Source organism: Gasterosteus aculeatus, chromosome 11 (assembly GCF_964276395.1).
Source record: "Gasterosteus aculeatus chromosome 11, fGasAcu3.hap1.1, whole genome shotgun sequence".
NCBI classification, from domain to species: Eukaryota; Metazoa; Chordata; class Actinopteri; order Perciformes; family Gasterosteidae; genus Gasterosteus; species Gasterosteus aculeatus.
Window position 1 is genome coordinate 499220 of NC_135699.1, and position 15587 is coordinate 514806.

Sequence of the window (15587 nt, forward strand, 5' to 3'; positions counted from 1 at the left end):
CATCCAGCCAATGGGCAGCTGGTTGCATTGACCCACATAAACACGCTGTGGAGGTTGTGCGCCATCTAGCGCCGGCATAGGGGGACTTCCTCTGGAAGCAGCAGGTCAGATGTTCTCAGAGGATGACAAGCGACATGATGACGTGCGAACATTTAGTCATATTATGACTTTATTATATGGGTTAATGAGACGGATGCATGTAATGTTTATGTAATTACCTGTTTATTTCATTTAAGAAGCAAACATACCATATATCGTGTATTTTTCTTCTATTTTCATGGGGCTATAGCTAAAAAAGAAAGTTTAAAATATTGCCACACACAGCATGAAAATAGATCGGTAACATATTCATTTAGCAGAACATACACATTTTATTATATTCAGACATATCAAGTTCTAATGACACAGTGATATTATAAATCTCACACATTAGTTATTGACAGCGGTCGTTTTTTGCATTTGTCTGTTAAACTTTAGTCTGGATTATGATTTAAAGTTCTTTACATTTGGTAACATTAATTCCCCATCTATGTACCGGCCTTTGGTTGGTATTTTATTTCCCCTCATTGGAACGATAAAAGCAGTGTCCCATCAGCTCTTCCTCTGGCGGTGGAGCACAGCCTTGTGGATCTGCTCCAGCAGAGTTTCCTTGTTGTTCTTCATGTTGGCTTTGGCCGTCTCCATCACAAACTCCATCTTCTCCTGGCTGAAGGGACCCTGGAATGTGGAGAACTCCTCCATCTTTGCTTTGACCTCCTCTGCATCTACAATAAAGCAGTGAACACTGGTTGGGGCTCCAATGAGAAGATCAGGGTTTGTTCTCCGCCTCCTTAGTTACAAGAATCCACTATAAATGCTACTGTAGTTCCCATAATTGCAATTTATTATGATCTGTAATCAAATAAAGTACAACCATATCACGCATTAAAACTATGTTTATAATAGATGTGGGGTTGCGTTATGAATATTCCTATTATTAACCATTGTTATGGAAACAGCTGAGCTTTTACATGCCAGTAGCTCCCGTGAACTTGTCAAGTCAGACATTGGTCGTCGGTGATCGATTCTACGCAGAACGAGATCATCTCCAATGAGCCGATGGTACGAGTTTATTTTAAAAAGAAGTCCTTCACCAAGGAATGCTCCTCGCCCCCAAAGCACGCTCCTTGCAGGCTTCAATTCCTTGTCACTGTGTCACAAATGGGCCAAAACTCAACATCTTTGAGCAGCCCCTGTACATCAAAGTCCGGTTAAATGGAAACATTTTAGCACAGTATTGTACATATTTGTATTTGCTTGTTGGCTCAAAGAATCATGGTGATATTTCACCCAAAGAGCCGTTCTGCTTCTGAGGGGAAAAGTGATGAAAATCTGCATATGTGTGTGACAGACCTTTGCAGTTTCGTCTGTTGAAGAGTGGCATGTAAACGATCGAGGCCTCGTTCTCCTTCCCCTCAAACACGTAGCAGTCCTTTGGCCAATCTCTCTCCTGCAGGATTCTGTCGTCTATCTGTGGGAAAGGCTTCTGCATCTCAGCTGCATAGTCTCTGGCAAAGGTCAGAGTCTTCAAAAGGAGAAAAAAGGAACGTTACGTCACAGCTTTCACCACTTCCCCTCTGGAACGCTTCCGCAGATCGCACATCCTAAATGAGATACCTGTTGGGATTAGAAGTGGTAATCAAGCACCACGCACGACTGACTAATAACTAATGGGTTTTAACACTTTTTAAAAACTATTATTTAGAAAGCTTTGATTTGATTGGCATGTGGTGAAAGGCCCATATATGGTATTAGTGCTGACAGTGTCAACTCGTGAAGTCCTTTTACGTATGGAGAGGATTATCACTGATTCGCCTCAGGGGCCTTTACAATCTGTACAGCAGACAACAGCCGGTCCTTGGACCCTTGCATCTGATCAGGCAAAATTAATAAAAGAAAAACTTTTACTGGGGAAACATGAGAGAATAATTGAGAAAGGATCCCTCTCCAAGAACAGAGACTTACAAAGGGTGTCATATTTACTCCATCAACAACATCAAAAGGACAACACACTCACTCAATCCTACACATGCACATGCGCATACCTCAAACATGGTTCCAGCGCTGTACTCTGGTGCAATGATGAGGTCAATGTCCCTCTTTTCTCCCAAAAATGAAGGGTAGGGTGCGTTTATCATCAGCCCAGCGTCTATCAGGTGGAATCTTTCATGGGATTGGAGGCAGGTTGGCACCACTGAATCTGTTCAATCGATTCAACGAAACCTCAACAAACCTTGTTTTGACTTATTAATAATAATAATAATTTTCTTCATTATTGTATATCAAATACAATGTTTTCATATGAGACCATGTGCATGATTAAGAAAGTGCTATTCACACATCTGGTAGATGTAGATCTCTCATTTTGAGGTGTGTTCGTGTCTAAATTATGAAATAATAGTTTCTAAAAACACTGATTTGAACCACTGAAGGCATATTCCCCAAAAACACAGAACTGGTCACAACAACTTCCCACAGCACTTCTCATCCAAACAAGATTTGTTTGTTGAACATCTATTAAAACTAAAAGGTATGAAGAGCTAGTTTTAGAACATTTGAGTCAAATGTTCTTGACCTTTCGGCTCTATTTGACACAGTCAACCACCAGATACTTGTCTCCTCCCTTCAGGTATCTCAGGCTCTGCTCTCTCCCTTCTCTCGTCCTACCTCGATGGCCGCACCTACTGGGTAACCTGGAGAGGCTCTGTGTCGGAACCTTGTCCTCTTACTACTGGAGTTCCTCAGGGTTCCGTCCTGGGTCTCCTCCTCTTCTCGCTCTACACCAACTCTCACGGCGCTGTCATTCACTCACATGGCTTCACAGCTATGTCGATGACACCCAACTAATTCTCTCCTTCCCTCCCTCGGACACCCAGGTGCCGGCACGGACCTCTGCCAGTCTGACTGACATCTCTCAGTGGATGTCCGCCCACCATCTGAAAATAAACCCTGACAAGACTGAACTACTGCTTTTCCAGGACAAGACTCTCCGACCCAGGACTTGACTGTCAACTTTGGCAACTCTGTGCTAACGCCCACTTTGACTGCAGGAACCTCGGCGTGACACTCGACAGCCAACTCTCCCTGACTCCCAACATCACTGCGACAACACGATCCTGTAGATACTCGCTCTACAACATCAGGGGAACACGTTCCCTTCTTACTCAGAAGGCTGCCCAGGTACTGATTCAGGCTTTTGTCATCTCCCTCCTGGACTACTGTAACTCTCTCCTGCAGGTCTCCTGCTACCACCATTCCACCTCTGCAGCTCATCCAGAATGCAGCAGCTCCACTGGTCAGGAATCAGGAATCAGGAAACATTTATTGCCAAAATATGTCAAACATACCAGGAATTTGTCTTGGCGGTTGGTGCGTGGCAGTAGACAGTGTAACAATAGACAAGACAGCAGTGCACAAGTAATAAAATAAAATGAAATGCTAATGCAATGGGTTAGTACAATAAGGCTATGGGTTAGTATAAAATAAGAGAATAATGGTCTTTAACCTTCCTAAGTTCTCCATCACTCCTCCACTCCTCCGCTCTCTTCACTGGTACCGGTGGCTCATCCAGTTCTAACCACTGGTGCTCACGTACCATGCTGTGAATGGATGGGGTCCAGCTTACATCCAGGACCTGGTCCAACCCGACATCCCGACCCGCACTCTCCGCTCTGCATCTGATAAACTGCTTGTTCCTCCTCACTGAGAGCAAAACACTCGACTAGATCACCACTCTTTGCTGTCCTGCTCCTAAATGGTGGAAGGAGGTCTCTGAAGACATCAGGACCACAGAGAGCCTTCACATCTTCAGACTAAAGACACTAAAACAATAACTGACTGTAGCACTTACAATGTACTTATAATGTGACTTATCAATAGTAAATTGGATTATTTGATGAAATTGCACTTTCTTGTTTCTTGTAAGTCGCTTTGGATAAAAGCGTCAGCTAAATGACATGTAATGTGAAGGAAATTCTTCTCCGTGCCAAAAACCCCCAAAAGAAGCGTGCTGTACCGAATGACCACATGGCGTTTGCTTTTGAACCTCCTGTCGACCAAAAAGGTACTAAACATATTATCCAGAATATCAAACTAGTGATGAATGTTTTTGGTCTCACCTTGGTATTGGAAAAGGAAATTCCTGGTTGTTCCCCACTCCCATGTCATAATCTTGGGAAGGACCTTCTTAGTAAGCAGAGAGACTGGGGGAAAAAACATTAGAAAACAATATAGAGACTTTTTAAAAGATGTTCCCATGGGTCTGTTTGTGCAGCACTCTGGGCAGGACACAGTGGCAGCGCTGACCATGTGTTTTGAAAGCTCCGTCCTTCAGACTTTCGCTCCAGGTCGCCACAGACGCCAGCAGCTCCTCACTGCTCTGGTGGAAAACACTTCTTCTTTGCTCTGAACCTTCTGGCTCCAGCCATGCAGACTCGTTATGTTTCAGCTTGTCTGGAAAAGACAAAAAGTGGAGTGGACCCCGTGGTACTTTAGCCTGTGTGGAATCGTTTCATCACAGGCAAAAAACTGTTTAAATGAAGAAAATGTGAACATGGATGAAATTCTTTTCAGGGTAACAGTAGCTGCAATCTTGCAGATGAGCTGGCAGCTAGTGAAACAATTTGATATTAAATGATGGTAGCAGGGTCATAACTGCTATTACCTCCTAGTATTTGCTGTAGCTCGTCGAGGTCAGACAGAGCTTCAGGATCCTTAATGGTGCTTCTGGTCAGGGCAACTAGTTTCTCAAGGGCATTGTATACACGCAGGTAATCTTCAGCAGCACCATCTACATGTCCAGACACTGAAACACACACACACACACACACACACACACACACACACACACACACACACACACACACACACGATAGTTATGCCTACAGTGGCTTCATTAGTCTGTGAGACGTGTCAAACTGTGATTACCATTCAGCCAGGGAGGGACGAGCCCTCTGATCGTATCCTCATGAGCCATCGCACTACCTAGAACACCTGCACGGTGTCAACACAAACGCAGTGGGACAATTGTGTAGCATGAATCAATCTATAGAATCAACACCTGCAGACAAATATACCCCCAAATGTTAATGAACATAATTAAATAAAGAGCTAGACAAAAGAATAGACAGGACTGCTATGTATAAAAGTAGGGAAACAATAGGTGTGCATGTAAATATTTAGGTAAAACATGCATGATCAGCACAATGCACTTTTATTTTTATTTAAATCTGTTCAAAGATGATTCTATGATGATCTATGATTGATTCTATATTTCAATTATCATAATTTATGTCAAATCAGAATTTGATAAAGAGCAAGTACATCTTACAGAAGTCGATGTACACATGTCCATGTTGAGTTGCATATTTTTCAATATGTAAACATCACAATGAATTTGTAGCCGTTTTCTTCCCAGTGATTTGTTGTGAAAATGAAAATAAGGAGAACTAAAAAATCTAAGTAAATGCCAATTCTGACAATATGTCAGATCTTTGGGGATAGAATTCTCAAAATATTTTCTGAAATATTCATTATTATAAAAGATTATGAGTTATTTTTATCATTTGTTATTTACTTTTTTATTTCCATAGCTGAAGCGTCAATCCCTGCATATTTGATTATTTTCTATTACTTTAGATACATATTTGGTTAATTTTGTGTCAGAAACAAATCGGTGTAACAATATTTAAGGTCCGTAATCCCTCGTGTGCATTTCCCAAGGTGGTATTGGTTCCTATTGTTGTAAGTCGCGTTGGATAAAAGCGTCAGCTAAATGACAATGTAACGTATTGGGCCTGTTCTCCCCTTAAGTTCCCGTCCACACGTACACTATTTCTGTTGTTCCCAACCTACAGAAAACCTGGCGTGTGTTTAATCAATCAAAAGAGCTTTTTCTTTCTTCACTACTGTACATGAGTCTTTGCTATTATTTACCTCACCTGTTGTCCTTATTTATAGCTGTTTCTATGTCTTTGCAGTCAGGGTGAAGTCAAAGTGAGATGTCCTAAATTGTGCACATATTTAGGTCACTGATTCTGACCTTGTAGTTTGATCATATCCATCTCTGGCTTTTTTTCCAACAGCTCTCCGTTCTCGAATTTGCTGCCCAGAAGAGAAGTTTCAATGAAGAAACCCAAATCTGTGAATCCGGCCTCATGAGGACTAACCTCAAACCATTTTCCTAAAAGACACAGTATGTTTTTAACATGTCAATAGCAACTGTCACATTGATCCGCCCTCATGCAGCTTCCAGCAGGCAGTGTGATAATAAGGGATAACAACTTTCTACAACCCGAATGGGACCTGGTCGCATGAGGGTGTACCTTCTGTAGGACCATGCGAGAAGCAGTGCTTCTCTATGGCATTGTAAATGGGATAAGGGTTGGTGGCATTTCTGCTGGCCTCATCCGAAAGATGCCGCTTGTTCATCTGGTAAAACAAAATGTCCTGTAATGAGTGTGATGCATTTGAAATGGGCTGTATGAGTAAAAGCGTGCGTGTTGGTCCTGGTACCTGTTTCATTATCCCAGCAGAGGTCAACACCCCCCAGATATCAGAGAGAGAGAAGTGCTCCTCCTTTGCCCTCTCACCCAACCAGGCCAAAGCGTCCTCCAGCTTAACCCCAGGGCCTGACAGCCGGGACACTGCTTTGTCCATGCTGGTGCTCCACTGTGGGTCATCGTAGATGGACGACATGGACCTGTCAGTGGACAAAAGTACAGTAAAAACTTCAGCCAAATGGAACAATCAAAGCATTCCTTTTGAATCAGTCCAACACAAGACCAGGTAGAGAACCAACCATTAATCATGGATGAAAGCTCAACTGCTGGCAAAATGCATGTATGTATGTGTGTATATATGTGTGTGTATGCAGACATTACTACACAATGCGCCCACTGAGATACGTTCTGATTCCAGCGGCTCCTGCAATAGGACCAATTTATGTTATGGATGTGGCGGACACTTGTCACTGTCTGACTACACGTTTCTGGCTGATGTTTCCTCGATCTCTCCGGCTCTGCGTCCTGTCCCGGTTTCTTTGTGGGCCAAACACAGTACGACGTTGGTTTGATCAAGAATTGTCAACCTGTTATTACTGGCAGATCTGATATCACCACCGATGTCCCTGGCCTCAAGAGGCGATTGACGGAATAACACCTGTGTTTGAATCTGTATTGAACAGGAGTTTTTGTTCCATGTCCGGATTCTCCTGTTCGAACACCCATTTTCCCAGTAAAGAAAATACGCGCCACAGGTAAACCGACGGAATGGCGTTTTGTACAAAGCAGTAATAATCCATACAGCATTATGGCCCAGGTACCCTCAGATGCTTCCTGCTTTTCTGCTTTTTCCTAGTGACCCTGTGGACATAGAAAGTCAGTTTTGAGGGGAAACCATACACTGTTACACGTCTGTGCCAAGGTTATACTGAATCACCTACCATCTACAATGAAGCACTTAGGCAAAGCCTTCAGAGCTTAACCCTTTCCCCGGAGACAGCCCTTCTCCAGTACGATGACCACCTTCTGATTGCCTCCCGTGATAAAAGCACTTGTGAATTAGACATGGTAAAACTCTTATTTCCCTTGGCCAAAGAAAGACAAAGTCAGCATGACAGAGTCAATTCGTCACTCAAAAGGTTCATTTCTTGGGACACGACATCATCAGTGCGGGTAAGACACACTCTACTGACCATCATGTCCATTCCCAAACCTCCAACTAAGAACCAGATGTGGACATCACTCCGACTCTGATACGGACCAACTCCCCGACTCAGACAGCCCTGATATCTCCAATGACCATTCTGAGAGCATGTGGGAGAGATTTGACTTTTGTAGTTTTTCATATCCCATTGTTTGTCCAAGTTTATCTTCAGTTTTTATTTTTCCAGACGGTTATTTTACATTGTTTAGTGTGATTATTATGTAATCAAAAGGGTGAATTGTAAAATAACTGCCATAGTCGTTATACAAAGAGGAAAGTCAGCTGGTATGCACGTACGCAGTGTTCTGTGACTACTTCTTCTTTTGCTAGGTTTATTCCTAAAAAAACGTTTCCTTATAGTAGAGTCATTTTAGTATATTAATACTATATTAATAATTAATACTGCTATTAAGCAGTAATAGTAGTAGTATTTCAACAAAACATCTTCATCCTGAGCTTCATGGTTAAGGTACAGATAATAATTGAGGCTTTTACTTTGAAATTATGGAATTGGGTGAGGGGACAGAATGTTTCTCCTTCAAACTAAGAAGTTATCAATTGATAGCCCTCATCAAACATTACGGTAAGAATTCCCTCGAATGGGCCTTTACTTTTTTGAAACGTTGGGATTGGAGAGAGAGAGAGAGTAGTAGAGTAGTGAGAGGGAGAGAAGTGAGAGGGAGAGTAGTGAGAGAGAGAGAGTAGTAGAGTAGTGAGAGAGGGAGAGTAGTGAGAGAGAGTAGTAGAGTGGAGAGAGGGAGAGTAGTGAGAGAGAGTAGTAGAGTAGTGAGAGTGAGAGAGTAGTGAGAGGGAGAGTAGTGAGAGAGAGTAGTAGAGTAGTGAGAGTGAGAAAGTAGTAGAGTGGAGAGAGGGAGAGTAGTGAGAGAGAGAGAGTAGTAGTAGAGTAGTGAGAGTGAGAGAGTAGTAGAGTGGAGAGAGGGAGAGTAGTGAGAGAGAGAGAGTAGTAGAGTAGTGAGAGTGAGAGAGGGAGAGAGAGTAGTAGAATAGTGAGAGAGAGTAGTGAGAGGGAGAGTAGTGAGAGAGAGAGAGTAGTAGAGTGGAGAGAGGGAGAGTAGTGAGAGAGAGAGAGTAGTAGAGTAGTGAGAGTGAGAGAGTAGTGAGAGAGAGAGTAGTAGAGTGGAGAGAGGGAGAGTAGTGAGAGAGAGTAGTAGAATAGTGAGAGAGTAGTGAGAGGGAGAGTAGTGAGAGAGGGAGAGTAGTAGAGTAGTGAGAGAGAGGGAGAGTAGTGAGAGTGAGAGTAGTGAGAGTAAGAGTAGTGAGAGAGTAGTAGAGTAGTGAGAGAGGGAGAGTAGTGAGAGAGAGAGAGTAGTAGAGTAGTGAGAGTGAGAGAGTAGTAGAGTGGAGAGAGGGAGAGTAGTGAGAGAGAGAGAGTAGTAGAGTAGTGAGAGTGAGAGAGGGAGAGAGAGTGTAGTAGAATAGTGAGAGAGAGAGAGTAGTGAGAGGGAGAGAGTAGTAGAGTGGAGAGAGGGAGAGTAGTGAGAGAGAGAGTAGTAGAGTAGTGAGAGAGTAGTGAGAGAGAGTAGTAGAGTGGAGAGAGGGAGAGTAGTGAGAGAGAGAGAGTAGTAGAGTAGTGAGAGTGAGAGGGAGAGAGAGAGTAGTAGAATAGTGAGAGAGAGAGTAGTGAGAGGGAGAGTAGTGAGAGAGAGAGAGTAGTAGAGTGGAGAGAGGGAGAGTAGTGAGAGAGAGAGTAGTAGAGTGGAGAGAGGGAGAGTAGTGAGAGAGAGTAGTAGAATAGTGAGAGAGTAGTGAGAGGGAGAGTAGTGAGAGAGGGAGAGTAGTAGAGTAGTGAGAGAGAGGGAGAGTAGTGAGAGTGAGAGTAGTGAGAGTGAGAGTAGTGAGAGAGTAGTAGAGTAGTGAGAGAGGGAGAGTAGTGAGAGAGAGAGAGTAGTAGAGTAGTGAGAGAGTAGTAGAGTGGAGAGAGGGAGAGTAGTGAGAGAGAGAGAGTAGTAGAGTAGTGAGAGTGAGAGAGGGAGAGAGAGTGTAGTAGAATAGTGAGAGAGAGAGTAGTGAGAGGGAGAGTAGTGAGAGAGAGAGAGTAGTAGAGTGGAGAGAGGGAGAGTAGTGAGAGAGAGAGTAGTAGAGTAGTGAGAGTGAGAGAGTAGTGAGAGAGTAGTAGAGTAGTGAGAGAGGGAGAGTAGTGAGAGAGAGAGAGTAGTAGAGTAGTGAGAGAGTAGTAGAGTGGAGAGAGGGAGAGTAGTGAGAGAGAGAGAGTAGTAGAGTAGTGAGAGTGAGAGAGGGAGAGAGAGTGTAGTAGAATAGTGAGAGAGAGAGTAGTGAGAGGGAGAGTAGTAGAGTGGAGAGAGGGAGAGTAGTGAGAGAGAGAGTAGTAGAGTAGTGAGAGTGAGAGAGTAGTGAGAGAGAGTAGTAGAATAGTGAGAGAGTAGTGAGAGGGAGAGTAGTGAGAGAGGGAGAGTAGTAGAGTAGTGAGAGAGAGGGAGAGTAGTGAGAGTGAGAGTAGTGAGAGTAAGAGTAGTGAGAGAGTAGTAGAGTAGTGAGAGAGGGAGAGTAGTGAGAGAGAGAGAGTAGTAGAGTAGTGAGAGTGAGAGAGTAGTAGAGTGGAGAGAGGGAGAGTAGTGAGAGAGAGAGAGTAGTAGAGTAGTGAGAGTGAGAGAGGGAGAGAGAGTGTAGTAGAATAGTGAGAGAGAGAGAGTAGTGAGAGGGAGAGAGTAGTAGAGTGGAGAGAGGGAGAGTAGTGAGAGAGAGAGAGTAGTAGAGTAGTGAGAGAGTAGTGAGAGAGAGTAGTAGAGTGGAGAGAGGGAGAGTAGTGAGAGAGAGAGTAGTAGAGTAGTGAGAGTGAGAGAGGGAGAGAGAGAGTAGTAGAATAGTGAGAGAGAGAGTAGTGAGAGGGAGAGTAGTGAGAGAGAGAGAGTAGTAGAGTGGAGAGAGGGAGAGTAGTGAGAGAGAGAGTAGTAGAGTGGAGAGAGGGAGAGTAGTGAGAGAGAGTAGTAGAGTAGTGAGAGAGAGGGAGAGTAGTGAGAGTGAGAGTAGTGAGAGTGAGAGTAGTGAGAGAGTAGTAGAGTAGTGAGAGAGGGAGAGTAGTGAGAGAGAGAGAGTAGTAGAGTAGTGAGAGAGTAGTAGAGTGGAGAGAGGGAGAGTAGTGAGAGAGAGAGAGTAGTAGAGTAGTGAGAGTGAGAGAGTAGTGAGAGAGAGAGTAGTAGAGTGGAGAGAGGGAGAGTAGTGAGAGAGAGAGTAGTAGAATAGTGAGAGAGTAGTGAGAGGGAGAGTAGTGTGAGAGAGAGAGAGAGAGAGTAGTGAGAGAGGGAGAGTAGTAGAGTAGTGAGAGAGAGGGAGAGTAGTGAGAGAGAGAGTAGTGAGAGTGAGAGTAGTGAGAGAGTAGTAGAGTAGTGAGAGAGGGAGAGTAGTGAGAGAGAGTAGTAGAATAGTGAGAGAGTAGTGAGAGGGAGAGTAGTGTGAGAGAGAGAGAGAGAGAGAGAGAGAGAGAGTAGTGAGAGAGGGAGAGTAGTAGAGTAGTGAGAGAGAGGGAGAGTAGTGAGAGAGAGAGTAGTGAGAGTGAGAGTAGTGAGAGAGTAGTAGAGTGGAGAGAGGGAGAGTAGTGAGAGAGAGTAGTAGAATAGTGAGAGAGTAGTGAGAGGGAGAGTAGTGTGAGAGATTTTTTTTGAAAAACCTTTATTTTCTTTAAAACGCACAAACATGTCACATACACGACAACGCTGAAAGATTCAAAAGCTTGAGCTGCCCGTCGATTTGGCTGCTGGCTCCACTCCTCAGTCATTCCCCACCAGCATCTCCTCTTGCGTCAGCCGGCCAGGATCCTCCTCCACCGGATGGACGCCGCACTCAGTCCACAGAAGCACCTTCGCTTCCCCTGTTTATCTTCAGGATGATCTTCCTCATCCGGAAGACTTCCTGCTGGGTGTATCTCCCACTACCCTTTTTGCTCACACCGTTCCGAGCAGTGCGAGAGAACTTCTCTAGGTCAGAGAAATACTCCTCCATGTCCACCCCCTTCATGTTCTTTGTTACCTTCAGGAAGAGCTTCACTCTCCCCACCCCGTACCTGCTGGTCACCGTCCCACCAGAAGAGGCGCTGTCAGTGGAATCCCAGTCAGCAGAGGACCCGGGTTCACCCGCTTTCCCTCTTGTGCTCCTTCTGTTTTCTGACCCTTTCTTGGCTCGAGAGGCTCCTCCGCTGCTCCTCGTCTTCCTTCTCTTCAGGGGGGCTTTACGTTCCTCCTCCTCCCCCTCCATGTCCTCGGCGCTGCTTTCAGACCGCATTTCCTCAGCACGTGTCTCTTGACTTTTTTCCAGCTTCTCCTGCCCTTCTTCACCCCCCAGAACCACTTGTTGAACCCCACTCACACCTTCCCTTCTCTCTTGGCTGAGCTGTCTGACACCACCTGTCTCTTCATTCACCCCCACACTCACCTGGCCCACCTGTTGGGCCTCAATCAGCCCCTCAGTCACTCTGTCGCCCCCCTGGCAGGCCGGCTGGACTCCACCACACCCTCCATCTTCTCCCCTCTCACACACCTCACTCTCCCGCTGAACTTCCCTTGGCCCCTCCCCACACATTCGCCCTACCTGTTGTCCTCCACTTGTCCCTTCCTGGCCCCCATCACTCGCTTCCCCACCCTGCTGGACCCCACCAGTCCCCTGCTGTCCGTTCTCAGCCGCCTGCTTGACCCCACCTGTCTCTTCCTGTGCCTCCTTTCCCTCCTGTTGTACCCCACCTGTCTTCTCCTGTCTTCCCTGACTGTCCCGATCCTCCACACCTCGTTCTCCTGCACCCTCTGCAGAGTCCTTTCCCGGACATGTCCTGGCGAGATGTCCTTTTCTGCCACACCTGAAGCAGTTCATATTGTCAGAAGTGGCAAACACCACATACACAAAGTCCTCCACTTCGACTCCAAACATCAGGTTGAGCTCCTTGGTCCTGTTGTTGAGGACCATGAGGAGTTGCCTTTTGTGTGACACCACGTGTCTCAGCAGCGGGGACTTGCACCCCGAAGAGACCTTCTTTACGGGAGACACCACCTTCCCGTGCTTTGACAGCTCCTTGACCAGAGCCTCGTCCCCGATGAACGGGGGGACGTTCGACACCGTCACTCTCACCGCCGGCGTGGAGAGAGGCAGAACGGGCACGAGCGCGCCGTGCACCGCGATCCCGCTGACCACCACCGCGTCCGCTTTTTCCACACTGTCGAGGAAGATGACCACCGCGTTGTTCATGCGCGCTGCGGACTTCACGCTGCGGTGGCCCACCAGCTTCCCCACGGCCAGGCTGCAGTCTTCCACCGAGTACGAGGGGCTCAGCGCGATCCTCACGCCGTGCTTCCGCGTCAGCCTGCCGAAATCCATGGCGGCGTGCAGAACGCCGTCCTGCAAACTCCGAAACGCTGCAGATACATTCAAATTGCACATTCCCACAACGCGTACACAACGTTGACTTTAGCTGTCAATTATTTGCGAAAAAAACCGACATGAAACACGCTAACGCTCTCAGCTCACCACCTGCACGCACCCTCTCAGAGAGAGAGAGAGAGAGAGAGAGAGTAGTGAGAGAGGGAGAGTAGTGAGAGGGAGAGTAGTAGAGTAGTGAGAGAGAGGGAGAGTAGTGAGAGAGAGAGTAGTGAGAGAGTAGTAGAGTAGTGAGAGAGGGAGAGTAGTGAGAGAGTATTAGAGTAGTGAGCGTGAGAGAGAGAGTAGTAGAGTAGTGAGAGGGAGAGTAGTGAGAGAGAGTAGTAGAGTAGTGAGAGAGAGGGAGAGTAGTGAGAGAGAGAGTAGTGAGAGTGAGAGTAGTGAGAGTGAGAGTAGTGAGAGAGAGTAGTAGAGTAGTGAGAGAGGGAGAGTAGTGAGAGAGTATTAGAGTAGTGAGCGTGAGAGAGAGAGTAGTAGAGTAGTGAGAGTGAGAGAGGGAGAGTAGTGAGAGAGAGTAGTAGAGTAGTGAGAGAGTATTAGAGTAGTGAGCGTGAGAGAGAGAGTAGTAGAGTAGTGAGAGTGAGAGAGGGAGAGTAGTGAGAGAGAGTGAGGGAGAGTAGTGAGAGTAGTGAGAGGGAGAGTAGTGAGAGGGAGAGTAGTAGAGTAGTGAGAGAGAGGGAGAGTAGTGAGAGAGAGAGTAGTGAGAGAGTAGTAGAGTAGTGAGAGAGGGAGAGTAGTGAGAGAGTATTAGAGTAGTGAGCGTGAGAGAGAGAGTAGTAGAGTAGTGAGAGGGAGAGTAGTGAGAGAGAGTAGTAGAGTAGTGAGAGAGAGGGAGAGTAGTGAGAGAGAGAGTAGTGAGAGTGAGAGTAGTGAGAGTGAGAGTAGTGAGAGAGAGTAGTAGAGTAGTGAGAGAGGGAGAGTAGTGAGAGAGTATTAGAGTAGTGAGCGTGAGAGAGAGAGTAGTAGAGTAGTGAGAGTGAGAGAGGGAGAGTAGTGAGAGAGAGTAGTAGAGTAGTGAGAGAGTATTAGAGTAGTGAGCGTGAGAGAGAGAGTAGTAGAGTAGTGAGAGTGAGAGAGGGAGAGTAGTGAGAGAGAGTGAGGGAGAGTAGTGAGAGTAGTGAGAGGGAGAGTAGTGAGAGGGATAGTAGTGAGAGTAGTGAGAGGGAGAGTAGTGAGAGAGAGTAGTAGAGTAGTGAGAGTGAGAGAGGGAGAGTAGTGAGAGAGAGAGTAGTAGAGTAGTGAGAGTGAGAGAGGGAGAGTAGTGAGAGAGAGTATTAGAGTAGTGAGCGTGAGAGAGAGAGAGTAGTGAGAGGGAGAGTAGTGAGAGGGAGAGTAGTGAGAGTGGTTGTTAAACTGGTACTTCCTGGGCTCTAGTTCCCCAGATTTCTCTTGATGATTTTGCACTTTTCATTTAATGTACCAGAACAATCTTATGATTGATTTTCATTTTGAGTCACTTCTGTTATTCTGGTTTTTCTGTTGAATATTGAATTGAAAGTTTGTGCTGTTTTTGTGCATCTGTTCAGGTCTCCTTGATACACACATGACAGACACACATTTAAGTGTGAATATTGTTACCATGTGGACCCAGAAACTCCTCCCAAATACAGCAAACTGTCCAGCAGACCGTCCTTTTCCATCTGGTAGAGCGATCCCATCAGTCCGACGGCGGCCCGCTGGCCTCCCCCAGATGCCAGCAGAGTGATGTGGGGAACTGAACCCTTGGAGACATGGAGGGAGGTTTCATTTGACAGCTGCTGAGGTAAAGCAACCATCGGCCACCTACACATCCACAAGACACCAAGCAACATCACGTGTTTTGCAGGTATTTTCTGGTCACCTGATCAATCCTGACAAGGATTCCTTCAGATTGTTGAAGCAGCAACTTATAGCCCTGATTAAAAGTGTCTTCAGCGTCTGCACAGTTACACTAAGGATTTAAATGAAAAGCTAAATAGAGGAGAGATCCAGTAGAGTGAGGTGAGGGTTTAAACACAAGATGAATGTACTAGCTTTTTCCTTTTAGTTCTGTATAATAGATGGTAGATGATAGAAAATAATCTTGTGTTCTTAAGGGATTTCCATGATTAACACATTCACACGTACCCACTGATATCGGTTTTTCACCTCTATATTAGTTATTATTGATTTAGTGGTTGACTTTATGTAAAAGGGGGAGTTGATAATCAAAAGCTCTTTCTCGTTTAGGGAGTCACTGTCTTGAGGAGGTCAAGGTCAGAGGGAAAGCAGGTCTGATAAGGATGAGATCTAGAGACACACCAAGCACCACACTCACGCCTTGTTCCTTATTTTCACATGTTAGGAGACCAAACACTGCATGTGATTGGTCTTGTGTTGTGGCGAGAGGACCTGCTCCTCCTCCACGCCAGTTTAGGGCCGATTCTAACAAGAAATATAAAGCATAAAGTTCTTCCTGATGTCGG

General features: G+C 45.6%; 2 protein-coding genes across 2 annotated transcripts; both read right to left on the reverse strand.

Annotated features, from left to right (window-relative positions):
* Window positions 1-205: 205 nt before the first annotated feature.
* Window positions 206-14933, reverse strand: LOC120828307 (cytosolic phospholipase A2 gamma). Its single transcript, XM_040191821.2, has 11 exons — window positions 14722-14933; window positions 6553-6739; window positions 6363-6468; window positions 6080-6220; window positions 4966-5031; window positions 4703-4843; window positions 4345-4491; window positions 4158-4241; window positions 2085-2239; window positions 1393-1564; window positions 206-764 (listed from the first exon to the last, which is right to left on the reverse strand). The coding sequence occupies exons 1-11, from the start codon at window positions 14931-14933 to the stop codon at window positions 592-594; spliced, it is 1584 nt and encodes a 527-aa protein (XP_040047755.2). The 3' UTR covers window positions 206-591.
* LOC144384627 (uncharacterized) lies at window positions 11391-13270 on the reverse strand. Its single transcript, XM_078084722.1, has one exon. The coding sequence runs from the start codon at window positions 13144-13146 to the stop codon at window positions 11563-11565; it is 1584 nt and encodes a 527-aa protein (XP_077940848.1). The 5' UTR covers window positions 13147-13270; the 3' UTR covers window positions 11391-11562.
* Window positions 14934-15587: the final 654 nt, after the last annotated feature.